Genomic DNA, 18,208 nt, shown 5'->3' with positions numbered 1-18,208 from the left:
TCTGGCCCCACCCTATTATTCCAACCTTATCCCTCATCTATGCATCCTACATCCCAGTCAAACTGAATTCCCTGCAGTCTCCCAGTTTCACTATCTGGGAGGCTGCCCCTCTTTACATGGAATGCCCTGGTAAACCCCCATCATCCCTCACAATCCAACTCGAATGTCACTTCCTCTGTGAAACTTTCTCCTGGACGCCATGGTGATGTTACTACAGCCTCTCTTTTCATACACATAGCATTTTCGCCGTTTGCTGTTTACACAGTACTTCCAGTAGACCACGAACTTCAAACATTAACTAATTTCTTACTATGTAACAGAATCCAAGCCAGTATTGTGAGGAATGCAAGAGCAAAAAATTTCCACAATAAATACAACTTTAAGTGGCTCGTTGTCGACTGCAAACCTCTTTCACGTACCTTAGCACAGACGATTCCAAAGGAATTCGTGGTCCGTTTAGTTTCTCCCACTTAGCTCCCCTTCTAGTCATCGGCGCCCGGCTCTTAGAGGACTGAATGTTACCCACTGTCCTTCCCCGGGCTCAGCTGCCGCCGTAGGGGGAAGTAGGAGCACAAAGCCCCACTCTCCGCAACCTCCGACAAGCTAAGAGTCGGTTTGCGGGGTCGGAGCAGAGGCTGGCTCCAAGTAGCGCCTCTCCCGACTGCGGCCCCGCCTCTGGGACGTTGGGGTCGCGGGAATCGAGGCGGCAAACACAAGCTTGTGAAGCCGAGAGAGCCGCGCTGCGCCTGCTAACTGGTCAAAAACCCCGCCAGTCAGGGAGCGGAGGCGGCGCTGCAAGCGTCACGCGCAGTCGCCGTGACGTGTTAGCGTGCCAGCCAATCAGCATTCTACATAGGTTCCATGCTCGACCAATCTCAAGCCTCCTTGGAGAACTAAGCGCGCCATTGGCGCTCCAGGATCAGGATTCCGATGATTTAAATCCTTCATTTCATCAACGGTTAATTTCCGGGGTAGGGTGGGCCTTGCGCACGCGCAATGAAAAGCCCAGCTGGGTAGGCGTAAGAAGTCGGAAGTACTGGCTGCTTTGACCACTCTGCGGGTAGAATACGCAGACACCTCAGGAACAGTTCCCAAACCCTTCATTTGAAAGGACAAAACAGCGGGGGGAGTTAGATTTTTCAGTTTCTTTCGTAAGAAGCAGTCTCTCCTCTTAATAAAATTTTCTAAAAAGTCTTTCCCATTGAGCAGAAAAGAATGTGATAAATTTATAAACCATATATATTTACCTCTGCAACCAATATTGGTATTATATATAGTATTGATACTTTATATATTTATTTACCGTCAGCCCTCTGTATCCCTGGGTTCTGCAACCGAGGAGTCAACCAACCACGGATGGAAAATACTCAGAAAAAAAAAAATAACAATATAACAAAAATAATACAAATTTTAAAATACAGTATAACAATGATTTACATAGCATTTACATTGTATTAGGTGCTATAAGTAATCTAAAGATGATTTGTGCATAGGCTATATGCAAATACTAGGCCATTTCATATAAGAGACTTGAGCATTCTCAGATTTTAGTATTCCCCCCCCCCCCCCCCCCCCCCGGGTTCCTGAAACCAATCCCTGAAAGATACCAAGGGAAGATCATATATATGGTATTAATATGAGTATGATAATATGTAGTTATCTCTACAGCTACTGTGGTAGTTGGGCCTCCTCCACTGGTATCTTATATGATTCAGCTAAAGTAGTCAGGTGTTAATCCCTATTCAAAAAGGGACAAAGTGTGTAAGATCACACAGCTATCATAGTGCACAGTCAGGATTCAAAATGCCACTCACTTTGCTCAAGATGCCACTTTTGCTAGTTTCTTGAACAATATGGGAGTGTCTTAAAAGTCTGCATTTGTAGGTTGTCCTGTTTGGAATAAGCATTCACCGTTTTGAAATAGTGAAAACACTGTGCTGAAAATGTATCAAACCAGCCAAGAAATATATGCTGTATAGAGTATCATTCTTTGCTTTACTGGAAAAATTCTTGGAATCTAGAGTGCAGATTTTTAAGAGAAATGATGGTCAGTTCCTCAACCCTGTTGTGAGAGCAGGAAGAACCTCAAACAGCAATGCATGTCTGACAGACCGTTAGCCAACTCAACGGGGAGCTCCAGAGCAAAGATTGCCCATTACAAGAGTGCCACATGAGGCAGAAATGGCTAGGCCTTAGAACCTTTGCTGTGCTTAGTCACTGCATGGGGCTTTTCAGAAGGAGCAAGCATCAAAGCTAAGGCAGAACCCAAAGGCCACAGCAGAAGGCTGTCTGTCAGTCAACTGTACTCTGCAGGTGACTGGACCATTCTTTCTGGAGAGAGATCTAAGTGACACACCTCAAGGACTGCCATGGGGTACCTGAAGAGCAAAGGCTCTGAGGTGAGAGTTTCCTGGCATCTTGGAGGAAGAACAGGAGGCCAGTATGTCTTGAGCAGAGTGAGTGAGGAGAACAGTATTAACAGTTGAGGTGGGAAGTGATTAGGAGTGTCCATAGACCATATAGGGCCATGATAAGGACTTGGCTGCAGTCTTGAGTTAGATGGGAAGCCATCAGAAGATTTTAAGTAGAAGACTGGCAAAACCTGAATTTAGGTTTTAAAAGAACCATTGAGAATAAACTGTCAGGGGCATGGACAGAAGCAAGGAGACCAATTCAGAGGCCACTGCAATAACCTAGGAGAGAGATTGATGGTGGCTTGGACCAAAATGGTAACAATGGAGGTAGTAAGAGATTGTTGGATTCTGGATATGTTTTGAAGGTAGAATCAATAGGATTTGACTACAAATTGAATTTAAGATGTAAAAGAAAGGAACTCTGTGTGAGCCCCTCATGGTTTATGGTTTTCTTTAAAACTTTAAGATACCTGAAACAGAAATGTAATATGAGTTAGACAAAAAGGTAGGAGTGAGCAAAACACAGAACTCCCCACTCCTTAGGTGTGGGCTGTGCATAATGACATTATTCCAAAGTGTACAGTATGCAAGGAGGAGGGAAGTAAAGAGGTAGGAGGAAAGAGTAACTTTACAGTGGAGAAACCTGACAAACACTACTTCAACCAGATGGTCACGGCCAACATCAACAGTTATAAGTCATATGAATAGTATGTACACTTCATATGATGTCATGAAAATGGCACTTTATCTCTGTGGTCTTCCTCCCAATAACCTATAACCCTGTCTTATCCTGAGAAAGACAAATTCCAATACCCAGAAATCTTATAAAAACCCTGTACTCCTCAAAACTGTTAAACTCATAAAATGTAAGGAAAGTCTTAGAGACTGCCAGAGCCAAGAGAAACCTAAAAAGATATGACAACTAAATGTAATGTGGTATCATGGATGGGATCATGGAATTTTAAAAAAGCCATTACATAAAAACTAAGGAAGTCTAAGTAAACTACATGCTAATAATGTACCAATTTGGCTTATTAATTGTAACTAATGTACCATACTAATATAATATGTTAATAATAGGAAAAACTGGATGTGAGGTATGGAAACTTTGTACAATGCTCTCAATTTTTCTATAAATCTTAACTATTCTTAAAAAAGTTTATTAGAAAGAAAAAAGGAAGGGGCAAAGGGGACTATTGAGGTATATGATAATCTTTTGAACAACTAAAATAACATATCTTCCTTTTTTTTCTTTTTAAAGATGGGGTCTCACTGTGCTGCCCAGGCTGGTCTCAAACTCCTGGGCTCAAGCAATCCTCTCACCTCCCACCTCAGCCCCCCAAGTACCTGAGACTACAGGAGTGCACCACCATCACGCCCAGCCATGTCTTCCTTTTTGTTTAATAATAACTCAAATACCAATAAGATCTCAATTAAATATTTTATTACTAATGGACTTCTATGCAGGATATACATTTAATACTATGCATAGAGTAAATACTTTCTGACTTGAATGAAAGTAATTATTGACTTCATTTTAGGATTGGAATGATCCAGCTTTATATTTAGAAGAGCTTGGAGGTGACTAAAGAGCTTACTTCCCCAGATATTTAAAATATTTTTTCCCCTGAGAATTTAGGAGAAAGTGGGGGGAAAAAAAGAAAAAAAAAGAAAATATTTTTTTAAAGGCCAGGCACAGTGGCTCATGCCTATAATCCTAACACTTTGGGAGGCCAAGGCAGGAGGATTGCTTGAGGTCAGGAGTTCAAGATCAGCCTGAGCAAGAGCGAGACCCCGTCTCTACAAAGAAAAGAAAAATTAGCCGGGTGTCGTGGTGAGCATCTGTAGTCCCATCTACTGGGGAGTCTGAAGGAGGCTGAGGCAGGAGGATTGCTTGAGCCCAGGAGTTTGAGGTTGCAGTGAGCTATGATAATGCCATTGCACTCTAGCTGGAGTGACAGAGTGAGACCCTATCTCAAAAATATATATATATATATTTTTAAAAATTATAGTGCAACAAGCAATAGCTTTGGGGATCTGGCCCCAATTCTGCCATTTAATTTGAGATTGATTTTACTCATTTGCATATTGTACATTATCATAGAAAAGAGTTAATAGTGTGAGTGTGAAAGTTAATTGAAAGAATTGCCCATATGTTATTATTAGTCTAGGTGTACTGACAATTGACATTATTAATAAATGAGCAACATAGTGCCCTATGTTCAAAGAGATTAAGGGAACTGATTTGTTAAATTAGAAAGAGAATAAGTTTAATGAAATAAAATCTACAAATGCTATACTAAGTACGTACTACACACTAAGCTTTGTGCTAGACGGTATGGGGAGTTGAAAGGAATAATAAGCATAAAACAAGGAAGACACAATTTTAAAGGCTGGCTAATAAGAGGTAATTACCCAAAGCAAATATGAATAGTTGTTAGATCGCAGGCCAGTTTAAATAGAGTGAATATATACCACGCTATTCTTTGATCCTTGTTTATATGCATCTGTCATTTCAAAACACTGTAGAATTGCTATGACTTTTGGCCCCTATACAGAAAAGCTATAAGTCTTATTTTTCAAATTTCCAAGTGCTAGCCCAGTGAAGCAGTGGCACTCACTGGTAATCCCAGCAACTGGGGAGGCTGAGGCAGGAGGCTCACTTGAGCCCAGAAATTCAAGGCCGTAGTGAGCTATGATTGCACCGCTGCACTCCAGCCTAGGTGACAGAGCAAGGCCCTGTCTCTGAAAACCAAACAAACAAGTGCTTTAATTTGCTTCACAGAGAACCATTTCCAGTGTGTCATGTTTTTTAAGAATGTAAGAATTTGTTGCATAAACAATGTTATAACAAGAAAAAAAAATGTAAAGGGGAAAATTCATCCAAAATTCTACATCCTAACTGCTATAGACTGAATGTTTGTGTGTTTGTGTCCTCCTGCAAATTCCTATGTTAAAATCCTAACCCCCAATGTGATGGTAGGTGGTAGAGCCTTTGAGAGGTGATTTGGGCTTTGTGTCTTTATAAAAGAAACCCCCCAAAAGCTCTCTTTCCTCTTTCTACCATGGGAAGTCACAAGGAGAAGATGGCTGTCTATGAACCAGGAAGCAACTCCTTGATCTCAGACTTCCCAGCTTCCAGAACTGTGAAAAATATATTTCTGTTGTTTATAGACTACCCAATCGATGGTATTCTATGATAGCAGCCTGATGGGCTAAGACACTAATAACCAATTATTTTTTCTTATTCCCTTTCAGTCCCTGTCCCTGTGACATGGTCTTTGTGATTAGACCAGGTAAATGTTCTTTTTTTTTTTTTTTTGAGACAGAGTCTCACTCTGTTACCCGGGCTAGAGTGCCGTGGCATCACCCTAGCTCACAGCAACCTCAAACTCCTGGGCTCAAGCAATCCTTCTGCCTCAGCCTCCCAAGTAGCTGGGACTACAGGCATGCACCACCATGCCCGGCTAATTTTTTCTATATATATATTTTTAGCTGTCCATATAATTTCTTTCTATTTTTAGTAGAGACAAGGTCTCGCTCTTGCTCAGGCTGGTCTTGAACTCCTGAACTTAAAGGATCCACCCGCCTCGGTCTCCCAGAGTGCTAGGATTACAGGCGTGAGCCACCGTGCCTGGCCTAGACCAGGTAAATGTTCTAAGTAGCATAAACCCTGATGCTAACAGGCTGGATGTGGGCATTAAAAAGCTATTGTTATCACCAGGAACAGGGAAGTTGGAATCAGTTATTTCTTCTCTTCCTGGTTCTGTTACTTATTTACTGGACTATGTTTCTCCAAACACCCAATTTTCTCTCTCAAGTAACACTGCTGAGCTAAGTTGTACTACTGCTTTTTTTTTTTAGACAAAGTTGCACTTTGTTGCCCCTGCTAGAGTGCCGTGGTGTCAGCCTAGCTCACAGCAACCTCAAACTCCTGGGCTCAACTGATCCTCCTGTCTTAGCCTTCAGAGCAGCTGGGACTACAGGCAGCTGAGATTACAGGCGCACACCACCATGCCCGGCTAATTTTTCTATTTTTAGTAGAGACGGGGTCTCACTCTTGCTGAGGCTAGTCTTGAACTCCTGAGGTCAAGTGATCCTCCCGCCTTGGCCTCCTAGAGTGCTAGGATTATCGGCATGAGCCACTGCTGCACCCAGACCACTTCTGCTTTTTTAAAACTACAGCTTTGAAGGAATATCTTATTGTTAAGAGAGATTGCTAATCTGTCAATTCACACAAAATTCCTTTTAGATGGTTAAAACACTTAGGAGAGGTAACAATAACATTTTATATCTCAAGTCATGCTGACTTATTTTAATTATGTTTTAAATCTTGAATTATTTGGAATGAAGACTAAAATGATTAAATATCACACACCAGTAAATTCTCCAAAAGTATTTGCTAAATTGAGTTCATGTACCATCATCCTGATTTTGCAGACAAGGAAACTGTAGGTACAACCAACCTACCTAAACTTGTAAAGTTAGTGAGCAAGGATGCTGTAAATTAAAGACAATCTTCCTTCACTGGTCTCCCTGCAGTTCTACGACATGAAATTGACTAAGGTCAGAGGACAAAGTCACTCCCAGGAGGATAGGCATATTGTCTGCTGTCAGATTTGGCACATCAGATTTTTTTAAAGACTATGTTTCCCTTAACTAGTGCTCTCAGAATCTTTGAGAAAAGGTCCTTTAATAAAGTCTTACAGCAATAACCACGATAATCTGAGTAGCAGGAACTTTCATTTAAAAAACTCCATTAAGCATCAGGTTATGCAATGGGCTAAGCTTCAGTTCAGGAAATAGATCACAATATAATAGATGGCTATGAAGACCTGATATAATGTATAAGGTCTATTTGTTTAGGAGAGTGAATCATGTTGTAACAATAATAAATTGTCAGGCATTCAGTTCAATGCTGTGCAAAGAGTAATCATAGTCCTTTCTTTCAAGGGCTCTAAATCTAGGGTGAAATACCCAATACAGTGCTACAACAGAAATTAACAAGGCACTTGGTGGGGAAGGGCAGAAGCACAAAAGAGGGACACTTAACTCAGTCTTGGGAATCCTAGAGGAAGCAGAATCCGAGCTGAATCCTGAAATCATGAAAAATGAATAAAACATAGCCAGCAAAGAGGAGTGGTCAATGACGGTAAAATGAAAGTATGGAAACAGATGATCTCTCTCTAAAGGGTGATTATGACAAATAGGACTGATGAATGGTGACAAGGCCCTATTTCTTTCTTTCTTTCCTTTTGTTTTAGAGATAGGATCTCACTGTGTCACCCAGGCTGGAGTGCAGTGGCATTATAGCAGCTCACTGTAGCCTTGAACTCCTGGGCTCAAGGGATCCTCCTGCCTTATCTTCCCAAAGTGCTAGGATTACAGGCATGAACCCCTGGGCAGGGTCTGCCTTGTGGTCTTCTCTTTTCTTTCTTTCTTTCTTTTTTTTTTTTTGAGACAGAGTCTCACTCTGTTGCCTGGGCTAGAGTGCCGTGGCATCACCCTAGCTCACAGCAACCTCAAACTCCTGGGCTCAAGCAATCCTACTGTCTCAGCCTCCCAAGCAGCTGGGACTACAGGCATGCGCCACCACGCCCGGCTAATTTTTTCTATATATTTTTAGTTGTCCAGCTAATTTCCTTCTATTTTTAGTAGAGACGGGGGGTGGGGGGGTCGGGGGTGTCTCACTCTTGCTCAGGCTGGTCTCGAACTCCTGAGCTCAAACGATCCACCTTCCTCAGCCTCCCAGAGTGCTAGGATTACAGGCGTGAGCCACCATGCCCGGCCTGCCTTGTGGTCTTAAACAAAGTACTTCCACATCCTGGCTCTCTTTATCCATCTGTAAAATAATGGTACTAACTTCACAGCATTGTGAGGATTTTACAAGGCAAGGCTGGTGTTTAGCTAATACACAACTAGTAAGACTGTACTGGTGATTAAAATATTGAAATATTTTAATATTTAATATTAATATATCAATATTTAATATGAGTTGGTATATATGTACTTCTCTAAGCACTTCCAGTGCCCTCCACCTCTCTCCTGGGACACCCTGAACCACTCCATGATTCAGCACTTTGAGGATGTCTGACATAGCAAATCCTGGCACAGAAATCTCTACAGATATTCTGATTATTTTGATACTTTAAAAGTTTGAATATTATGCAAAAAGATATGTAATATAAGTGAAGTGCCTGGCACATAGCGAACATTCAATATATATTCATCAAATTTATATAAACTATAGATTCCATCCATGGGCATAGATAGGGAATGGCCCTCTACTGGGTGACATCATTTATTCTATATATATTTATTGGGGCATCCTATTGTTGCATGTCTAGTTATTTGCATTTAGATAGATTCATTGCCTCTCTGCAGCCTCCAAGGAGTGGAGGCAGATATATGACTAAGATAAAAATGGATTCTTTGGAGATAAATTAGGACCAAGGTGCTAAGAGGTAGACCTTTCACTGTGGACAAGTAGAAGGGTTGAATGTGCAAACATCAGGGCAGTATGGTGTCTTTCATAAATCCTGGCCTCCTTGTCTTGGCTCTATTGACTGCCTGGTGTGATAAGATAGGCCAAAAGCTACTTGGATATCCTGACTTTCTTGGTTTGTTTCTCTTCTTGAATGTTCCATGTATCTGGCCTGGGGTTTCCAAGGAGGGAAGGTCATCTAGGCTTGACTCGATTATACAAGAGAGCTCTCTAACCTCTATATGATCCAGTTCAGCTTACTAAAGCTAAGGTTCCACAGAGGGTTTTGGACCCTGGAAGCAGCTTTAAAACATAGCTCTAAAATTCTGTGTCACAGAATTCAATAGCTCCTCTTATTGAAAAGTAGGGCCTATGTAGCCTCTCCTTGAATATGGCCTTTGTGTCTGGTTGACTGAAAGAACACGGTGGAAGATTTGCTGCAGCAGGTTTTGTGCCCAGGTTTAAAAAACTGGCAGTTTCCTATTGGGAGCGTTGGCTCACACCTGTAATCCTAGCACTTTGGGAGGCTAAGGTGGGAGGATGGCTTGAGCCCAGGAGTTCGAGACCAGCCTGAGCTACATAGAGAGATGTTGTCCCTACAAAAAATAAAAATAAAACAATTAGCCAGGCATGGTGGCACACAGCTGGTCCCAGCTACTCAGGAGGCTGAGGCAGGAGAATCACTTGAGCCCAGGAGTTTGAGGTTGCAGTGAGCTAGGCTGATACCATTGTACTTTGGCCTGGGCAACAGAGTAAGACCCTGTCTCAAAAAAAAAAATTAAAGAAAAAAAAAAAAAGGCAGTTTCTATTCCCCAGCTCTTCGAATGTTTACTCCCGAAATCCAACCATCATGTGCTATGAGAACAAACCCAAGCAACCTGTGATGAAACCCATGGTTTTGGCTGAGCTCTCAGATAAGAGCCAACACAATATTGTCAGCCATGTGAATGAAACTTCTTTGAAATGGATCCTCCTCCAATTCCCATGTGAGCTGCTCCAGCTGACACCATGTGGAGCAAAGATGAGCTGTCCCTACTAAGCCCAGTCTAAACTGTAGGTCATAGCAAAATAAATGTTTCCTACTGTTTTGAGCCATTAAGTTTTGGGGGTGGTTTGTTAGGTAACAACAGATAACCAGAACAGGTTCAAAGAGCCAAATTGTAATAAAGTATTCTTTTACCTAGCCTTGTCCTTCCTGGAAATGACTCCTTTGAAAATACTTAGCAGAGATGAGTATGTCGGTTTCACTTTTTTTACATCTGTCCCACATTAATATTTTCCTCAGTTGTCTAGCATGGTTGGTGGAATGAGAAGGCAAGGTGCACGACATTAAGTATTCAATCTATGTGGACATAATTATCCAGGAAGATGAAGAAAAATCACTACAGATTGCTGTAAGTAGGTATACAAAGAAGTTTTAGACCCATACTCCTGTGTGGAATCCATAGTTTGGTGCTCTGTCCTGGGAGCAACAAAGACCGTCTTTTTGTTTCTGGCTTAAAGCCTTCACTAAAAGCATGCCAGTAGCTTCCTATGCCTTTTCCCCACAGATGCCACACCCTTAAGTTCTTTCAATTCTAATTGCCAGAAGACATACAGAAAAGCCACTTAAGAGAATGCACACAAAGGAAAACGTGGCAGATTTGCTTTGATATGGCCTTTTTCATTCTCCTGCTTCCTCTTCCTAATATGACCAATTGTCCTTGTTCTTGGCTGCCTATGTCCTAGCTTTTCCTCCCCAGAAGCTGGAGGGTTTGAAGCCTTCTTTTGAGCTTTGACTGAACTCCTCTCTTTGCTGGGACACCATATTCTCCTGGTTTTCCTCTTTCTGGTCTATCCAACTTTCCAAGGTCTGTGTTCACCAAGGCTCAGTACTCCTTTTCTTCTCCCTTAAGATTTTTCTCTAGGGGGAAGGGAAATGGAGTTACAGTTAAAGGGCTTCCTGTTGCAATTAGAGTATAATCCAAATTCCTTTCCATAACCAAAAGGCCTGAATGAACTGCCTGCCACCAGCCTAACTCTCCCAACTCTTCACCTTCCATTCTCTCCTCATGTCATCCAGGTCTGGTCCCACTGGCCTTCTTTCAATTGCTCTAACTTGCCTAGCCATTTTAGGGTTTTTGTTTTTTTCGAGACAGTCTCTCGCTCTCTCACCCCGGCTACAGTGCAGTGGCGTCATGATAACTCACTGCAACCTCAAACTGCTGGGCTCAAGCGGTCCTCCTCTCCTGCCTCAGCCTCCCAAGTAGCTGGCACCACAGGCGCGTGACACCACGCCTGGCTAATTTGCTTCTATTTTTTTTTGTAGAGACTGGGGTCTCCCTGTTGCTCAGGCTGGTCTCCAACTCCTGACCTCAACTGATCCTCCCGCCTCAGCCTCCCAGAGTGCTAGGATCACAGGCGTGAGCCACCGCACCTGGTCCATTTTAAGGTTTTTACACATGCTTTTCTGTTTTTGTGGGACGGACACTCTATCCCAGCCTTTGCCTGGTTGTGTTCTTTCCTATGCCTACGTCTTGTGTCAAATGTCACCTCTTCTAAAGACTTCTGACTACATTAACCAAGTTATAACCTTCTTGTTATTCTCTCGTTTGTTTCCTTCAAAACCGCACGGCTGTTTACATTTATTTATACGTGTATTTACTTATTCAGGTCGGCTGCCCCCCTCAATGGAATTGCAACTACTTGCGAGCAAAGTCAGTGGGATTTGCTTTCCAGTGTTACCACGTCCCAGCCTCCAGCACAGCAACAGATACTCGGAGACGCAGGGTAAGACACCCGAGGTCTGGAAGCACCAGTGGACCACCTAAGAGGAGATGGAAAGGAAAAGGGCTGGAGACTGGAAGCGGCTACCGTCGCGGCGCCACCGCCGAGCGAGCCGCGGGAAGCTCCTCCCCTTCCGGCCGCGGCGCGGATGCCCGGGCCGCCTCGGCAGCTGGGCCGTGGCGGGCGCCAGGTCGGCCCGCCCCCGGCCCGCCCCGCTTCGCGCCTCCAGCTCGCCGGCCGCTGTCAGCTCCCTCAGCGTCGGGCGGAGACGCGGTGTATGGTTAGTCGCTGCGGCCGCCGGCTGCTACACGTCCTGGGCCTTAGCTTCCCGCTGCTGAGCCGCCGGCCGCTTCTCCTCTGCCCTCCCGTCCTCATGAAGCCGCTGGTCGTGTTTGTCCTCGGCGGCCCCGGCGCCGGCAAGGGGACTCAGTGCGCCCGCATCGTCGAGGTGAGGCCCGGGCAGCTGGCGGGTACCGTGGGGCTTGACGGGGTGCGGGCTGGCCTATCCCGTCGCGCCTGGCCGTCCGCACCCCCGGAGGCGCGCAACTGCGGACTACGAGTGCCGGCGGCCACCGCGCCGCCTGCGTGGCAGTGCCGAGGGTCCGCCGGCGCGCGGCATGCCGGGACTCGTAGTTCGCGTCTGCCGCTTCTGGGGGACCGCTTGGGGTCGCTTTGTTCCGGCGCCCCCTGTTTTCTTATACGTTGGGGACCAGATTCGTCTCAGGAGCGGGCTGGGAGAGGGATCCCGGGAGGCCCAGGCTCCGGGGGCCCCCAGCGCGCAGAGGTCAGTGTGTCGCTGATTGCGTGATGGGTGAAGGCTGCAGGAGCGCGGATTTCGGTTAGAGGCCGTGTGCGTGTCCCACAGTTGCTTGAAGGGGTTTCTCCTCTCTGCGCCTTTCCCCTAGTCCTCTAAACTGCGAACCGGTCTTTACCCTAGAAGGGCGCCCGGTGGGAAGGGTGTTATTCTAGGTGTCGTGTGAGCTGCAGCTGGTCTCTCCGGCCCTGTTCGCCGCGGGCTGTAGGGCAGGGCCAGCCTGCGGAGCTGTGTACTAAGGTCAAGCTTCAGCCTTTGGCCCTGCTGCCACCTCACGCTTTGTCATCGGGCAGGTCATTTCCTCTCTCCGAGCCTCATTTCTCCCTTATACAATAAGAAGGGTCTCTGTGTCCAGATTTACTCACAATATAAAACACCTCCCAACTCTAAAATCGTGTTACTTTTTTTTTTCTTTTGCTTTAAGATGTGATACGGTTATTAATTTTTGGGCTAGCGTGACAGATATGTGGTTAGCTGCGGTGATACTGTGAACAGAAGGGCTTAATGGACAATCTGGGGAATTCTTGGGAGAGAAGGAAAACAGGATATCTTAGCGGTGATGGCGCAAAACACCCGAAGAATCGCTGTGAAACTACATGACCAACAAAAGTTTTTGACTCAGAACGTTGAAAATAATTTCCTCCTCTTCCAGGATAGGGCCTATATATATGTCCATATATACATATATGTATATATATATGTTTTTTTTTTTTTGAGACGGGGGTGGGATGGTCTGCCTATGTTGCTCAGGCTGGCCTCCAACTCCTGGGCTTGGGCGAGCCTCCTGAGTAAATGGGACTACAAGCAGCCACAGCGCCCAGCCTGATAGGGCCTATATTAGCTTTGGCCTTTTACTTCTCTCTTTCCATGCTCATACAATCAACTCCTGTCCTGTGTTTTGTTCCTAAAGAGTATTCAGATAAAGATGTGTTCTAAAAGTCATTGTGTGTTGTACTGGCAGATTTATAATTATTGATCATTTTTAGAAATAAAAGTGGAACTAGTCCAAACAAAAAAATACATAATATTTTTCTCTCCTTATTTTTATTTTTGTTTTTTTTTCACTTTTTAAAAGACAAGTGATGGCCGGGCACCACCTAGCACTCTGGGAGACCAAGGTGGGAGAATTGCTTGAGGTCAGGAGTTTGAGAACAGCCCATCTCTGCTAAAAATAGAAAAATTAGCCCGGTTTGGTGGTGCATGCCTGTAGTTCTAGCTACTTGGGAGGCTGAGACAAGAGGATTGCTTGAGCCCAGGAGTTTGAGGTTGCAGTGAGCTGTGATTGCACCACTGCACTGTAGCTGGGGCCACAGAGTGAGAATCGTCTCAAAAAACAAAAAACAAAAAACAAACAAAAACCCACAAGTGGGTGATTTCAAACTTTTGTTTTGTATATGAAATGACTCTTATAGGTAAATAGTGCAATAGGGGAAGGAGCAGAGTCAAACAGATATGGGTTCAAACCCTGACTCTGGCATTTACTGTTTCTCTAGCCCCAGAGAAGCTGTCACTTTTAGCTTGAGTTCCTTTGTAAAAAGGGAGAAAATAGAAATACCTGTACTGTATAAGATTTGTGAATATTAAGTGAGGTAAAAATATCTGGCACACAGAGACAGATGCAAATAATTTATTTCTCCACTTTAAACTTCCTGATCTTATATTGGTTATTTTTATTGTAAAGTATTATTTAAAAAAAATTGTTTTATCACTGTTATATTTGAATGCACTTAAATACAATATTTTGTTTCTGAATCATAACATGCCTTTAAATGTCCACAACCAAACTAATAATGCTTATATTACTCCACTGGATTAAAAATAATCTACACATTTTATAACTAGTGCTTATTATTCACTCTGTTTAGTAATGGCTGATTATATTTTAAACCTGTTAATTATCAATTATAAGATTACATGATGAGATATGTTCTGTAATATATTATTCTTTAAGATTTCAGCAATTATATGAGCTTAAACTGTTTTCAGCTATCATCTTCTTTCATGAAAATGTTTGCTTCTGATTCCAGTTGCCATGTATGTTGTTAACTGACAATCAACTAATTCCAAAAAGTTTATAATTTAGTAATTGCTGTCCCTAGCTGACTAAATTAACACTGGAATATCTATGGTCAGTTAAGACAGGTGTGTTGTTTTTTTTCCCTTTGTGAGTCTCATGTATGTTGACTCGTTATTTTATTATTTAGACAATCATAAGCTAAATCCCAAAAGATTGTAATTTTTGGAACTCATTTTTTTTTTTTGGAAGGGAAAAAGTTATATAAATCAATGTTAAATTCCCCAACCTTCATGCCAAAGCTAATTTAGCTCATTTTAGGTACTAATTTATACCTGAAATGTGGCTGAAATCGAATTATTTCTTTATTACATTGACCACCAACTCAGGCTGCCAGAAGTATTAATACATCTTTGGGTTCTGGCTTTGTGTCCTGGCTATATAACCTTAGGATATCTTTCCCTCTAAGGCCCTGGGCATTGCAGTTTGGGAAGAGGGTATGTGGTTGGAGGGAAGCTGGTACTTTTTTTGCTCTGGAGACAATTCTACACTGTTAGTTGCTCCTGGACACCATGAGGAAGAACAGGCAAATCTGATAACAATATCTTCTAAAAGTGTTCTGAACTGGGAAGGAAAGATTTGAGGGAGGTTTTGGGGTTGACTTGGTGCATTTATTTTTACTGATCTTTTTCAGTTTTGTTTGTTGTATTTTCTAACTGATTGTTTCTAACTCTGTGTCCTCTCATACTAAATGTGTTTTTGAAAATTAGCCATTTTCTAAATCAGTGAAATACTTTATATTAGAGTTAAGTGCTTGGAGTGGAGTTATTGGTGTGAAATAACTTGTTTCTAAAAAATCATCGTAGGAATACTGTGTTATTTTTGAATTTTTAAAATTAAGCTTTATTTATATTTGTTGTTTTGGCCCAAGAGAAATTATGGCACTGTAACCTAAACTTATCTTTGAAAATAACAACCACAATGTTGCATGTGTTATTTGGAAGGAATATTTAAACCTATTCTAAAGATTGTGAACATTTTGCTTATATAAAAAATTATAACTAAAGCTTATTTTCCTGCCAAATTGCTTTCTGTAGCACCCAGAAAGCATTTTTATCATTTTGTATCAACTTTCTCCAGGACCTGTGGGGATAACTTGTACTTTGCATGGCCATCCGACTTACTGTGGTTAGAAGAAATTTTGGTTGATAATTGACTTTAAGCATGTAGCAATCAGAAACTTGATTTTATTCATCTTTGTGTCCCCAGTGTTGAACATTGTGCCTGGCACATAGTAGGTGCTTAATTAAGTGTTCATTGAATGTGTATTTATAGAGGACATTAATTTGTTCTGACCATGTGAAAAATTTTTTAAATTTGGTCCCCAGGGGGCGCCCAAGTAGCAGTTAGCTCTCCCAATTTCAGGACCAGAAATGTTTGAATGTGATCTAGCTCTGTCTTCAGATTTCTCAAGTTAACACTTCTGTTTACTCTCAGTGAATACATGGTATGGTTGTGAAAATCTGCTGAGCAGATTTCCAGCTCCTGATTATAGATTTCCAAAACAGATTAGCATTCAGAAGAAACTAGATAGGAAAATCCACTGGACATTAAGGTTCAGTGTTTCCTTTTGGTGGGATTGGTGGAGTAATAAATGCATTTTTTTTTTTGGAAAGTTTAAATCATCTGTAAAAGAGATGCTCCACAGAATCCTTGACTCTTCTGAAGCACCACTGTTTCATTAAGGGTGCTTGGAACATGGGATTTTTATGTTAAGAAGTTGGAGGAGGGGAGAATAGCCAGATTATTCACTGTCCTTACTTTTAAAACTTTCATTTTTTGCCATTCCATTTTAAGTTACAAAGGTAATAAATGCCCATTGGGAAAAGTTAAATCCCTTCTTATTCTGAGGTCACTAGTATTAATTGCTTGGTATTAACTGCTTTCTCATTTCTTTATCAATATTCTTAACAAACAAAAATGCAAATATTTATCTTTTTTACCTTGAAGTGGGATTATTCTATTTTTTGCCAAATATATCATGAGTATCTTTCCAGGTCTTTACCTATAGATTTAATTCATTTTTATTGGTAGTTGCAGAATATTTTGTAATATGGATGTTATCATAGCGTGGTTGTACTATCCCCTTTGGACATTCACGATAGTTTCTGGGGGGTATTTTGCTATTGCAAACTGTTTCAATAAACTTCCTTGTAATTATAACATTACATATGGATGCTTTCATTTTGTAAGCAAAATTCCTAAAAGTAGGTTGCTGGGTTGGACGGTACATGCATTTTTAATTTTAATTGATAATTGTCCACTTTTCAAAAACAATGTATTAAGATTCTCCAGAAAAACAGAACCATTAGGGTATAGAGATATAGATACAGATAAATAAGAGGGAATTTATTACGGGAATTGGCTCAGGCAGTTCTGGAGTCCAAGAAATCACATGATGTGCTGTGTGCAAGCTGGAGAACCAGGGAAGCTGGTGGTATAATTCAGTCTGAGTATGAAGGCCCAGGACCCTGGAGTTATGTCTGAGGGCAGGAGAAAATAGATGTGCCAGCTCCTGAAAAGAGTGAATTCGCCTTTCCTCTCCATTTTTTTTTTTTTTTTTTTTGAGGCAGAGTCCTGCTCTTTCACCCTGGTTAGAGTGCCGTGGCGTCAGCCTAGCTCACAGCAACCTCAAACTCCTGGGCTCAAGCAATCCTACTGCCTCAGCCTCCCAAGTAGCTGGGACTACAGGCATGTGCCACCATGCCCGGCTAATTTTTTCTATATATTTTTAGTTGTCCAGCTAATTTCTTTCTATTTTTTTTGTAGAGACAGGGGTCTCATTCTTGCTCAGGCTGGTCTCGAACTCCTGAGCTCAAAGGCTCCTCCTGCCTCAGCCTCCCAAGTGCTAGGATTATAGGCGTGAACCACCGTGCCTGGCCTTCTTTTTGTTCTTTTTGTTTGTTTGTTTGAAGACAAGGGTCCTGCTCTGTTACCTGGGCTAAAGTGCAGTGGTGTCATCATAGCTCCCTGCAACCTTGAATTCCTGGGATCCTACAGCCTCCAGAGTAGCTGGGACTACAGGTGCATGCCACCATGCCTAGCTAATTTTTTGTTTTCTATTTTTTGTAGAGATGGTCTTGCTGTTTGTTGCCCAGGCTGGTTTCTAACTCCTGGGCTCAAGTAATCCTCCTGCCTCCCAAAGTGCTAGGGTACAGCACTATTACAGGTGTGAGATACCTTGCCTGCCCTGCCTTTTTGTTTTAATGGTCCTCAGTGGATTGGATAATACCTACCTGCAGTGGTGGGGGCTGATGACTTAGTCTGCTGATTCAAATGCTGATCTCTTCCAGAAACACACTTACAAACCTACCCAGAAATAATGTTTTACCAGCTATCTGGGTATGCCTTAATCCAGTCAAGTTGACACTTAAAATTAACCATCACAAACATTCTCCTTATTACATTTCTATCAGCAGCATGTGATTCTTTACCAGCACTGGATGGTTATCATTTTAATCTTTGCAAATTTGTTAATCTCCTTGCTAAAGTTTTTCGGAGTAAATTCTTCATTTTTTTGTAAGAGGTCCATTAAGATGAAATGGCATAATTAGCTATGTGTATTTTTTAAAAAATATTTCCTTGTACTTGTTAATTTAATCAGAAAACATTTTTTGAGAGCCAGGCACTGTGATAGTTGCTGAGATGAGTAAGAA

The 18,208-nt window shown here is 42.3% G+C and overlaps 2 protein-coding genes across 4 annotated transcripts in view; one reads left to right on the top strand and one right to left on the bottom strand.

Annotated features, from left to right (window-relative positions):
• Nucleotides 1–1,413, bottom strand: part of STIL (STIL centriolar assembly protein) — a 59,791-nt gene extending 58,378 nt beyond the window's left edge. For 2 of the 3 annotated variants that reach the window (XM_045545468.1, XM_045545470.1), the window contains exons 1-2: nt 1,304–1,413; nt 420–1,098 (exon numbers count right to left, since the gene is read on the bottom strand). The gene's annotated coding sequence lies outside the window, so the exon portion shown is untranslated. The remainder of the gene's footprint in view (nt 1–419; nt 1,099–1,303) is intronic. The other variant, XM_045545469.1, reaches the window with a different exon arrangement.
• Nucleotides 1,414–11,792: 10,379 nt separating this feature from the next.
• The window catches only part of CMPK1 (cytidine/uridine monophosphate kinase 1), a 33,820-nt gene continuing 27,404 nt past the window's right edge, over nt 11,793–18,208 (top strand). Inside the window, exon 1 of the mRNA XM_045545467.1 lies at nt 11,793–12,112. Within this exon, the coding sequence (XP_045401423.1) occupies nt 11,813–12,112 (300 nt within the window). The 5' untranslated portion in view covers nt 11,793–11,812. The remainder of the gene's footprint in view (nt 12,113–18,208) is intronic.

This window comes from Lemur catta, chromosome 3 (assembly GCF_020740605.2).
Source record: "Lemur catta isolate mLemCat1 chromosome 3, mLemCat1.pri, whole genome shotgun sequence".
Taxonomy (NCBI): Eukaryota; Metazoa; Chordata; class Mammalia; order Primates; family Lemuridae; genus Lemur; species Lemur catta.
The sequence above is the reverse complement of the archived record's forward strand: the minus strand, read 5'-3'. Positions and strand labels throughout refer to the sequence as shown.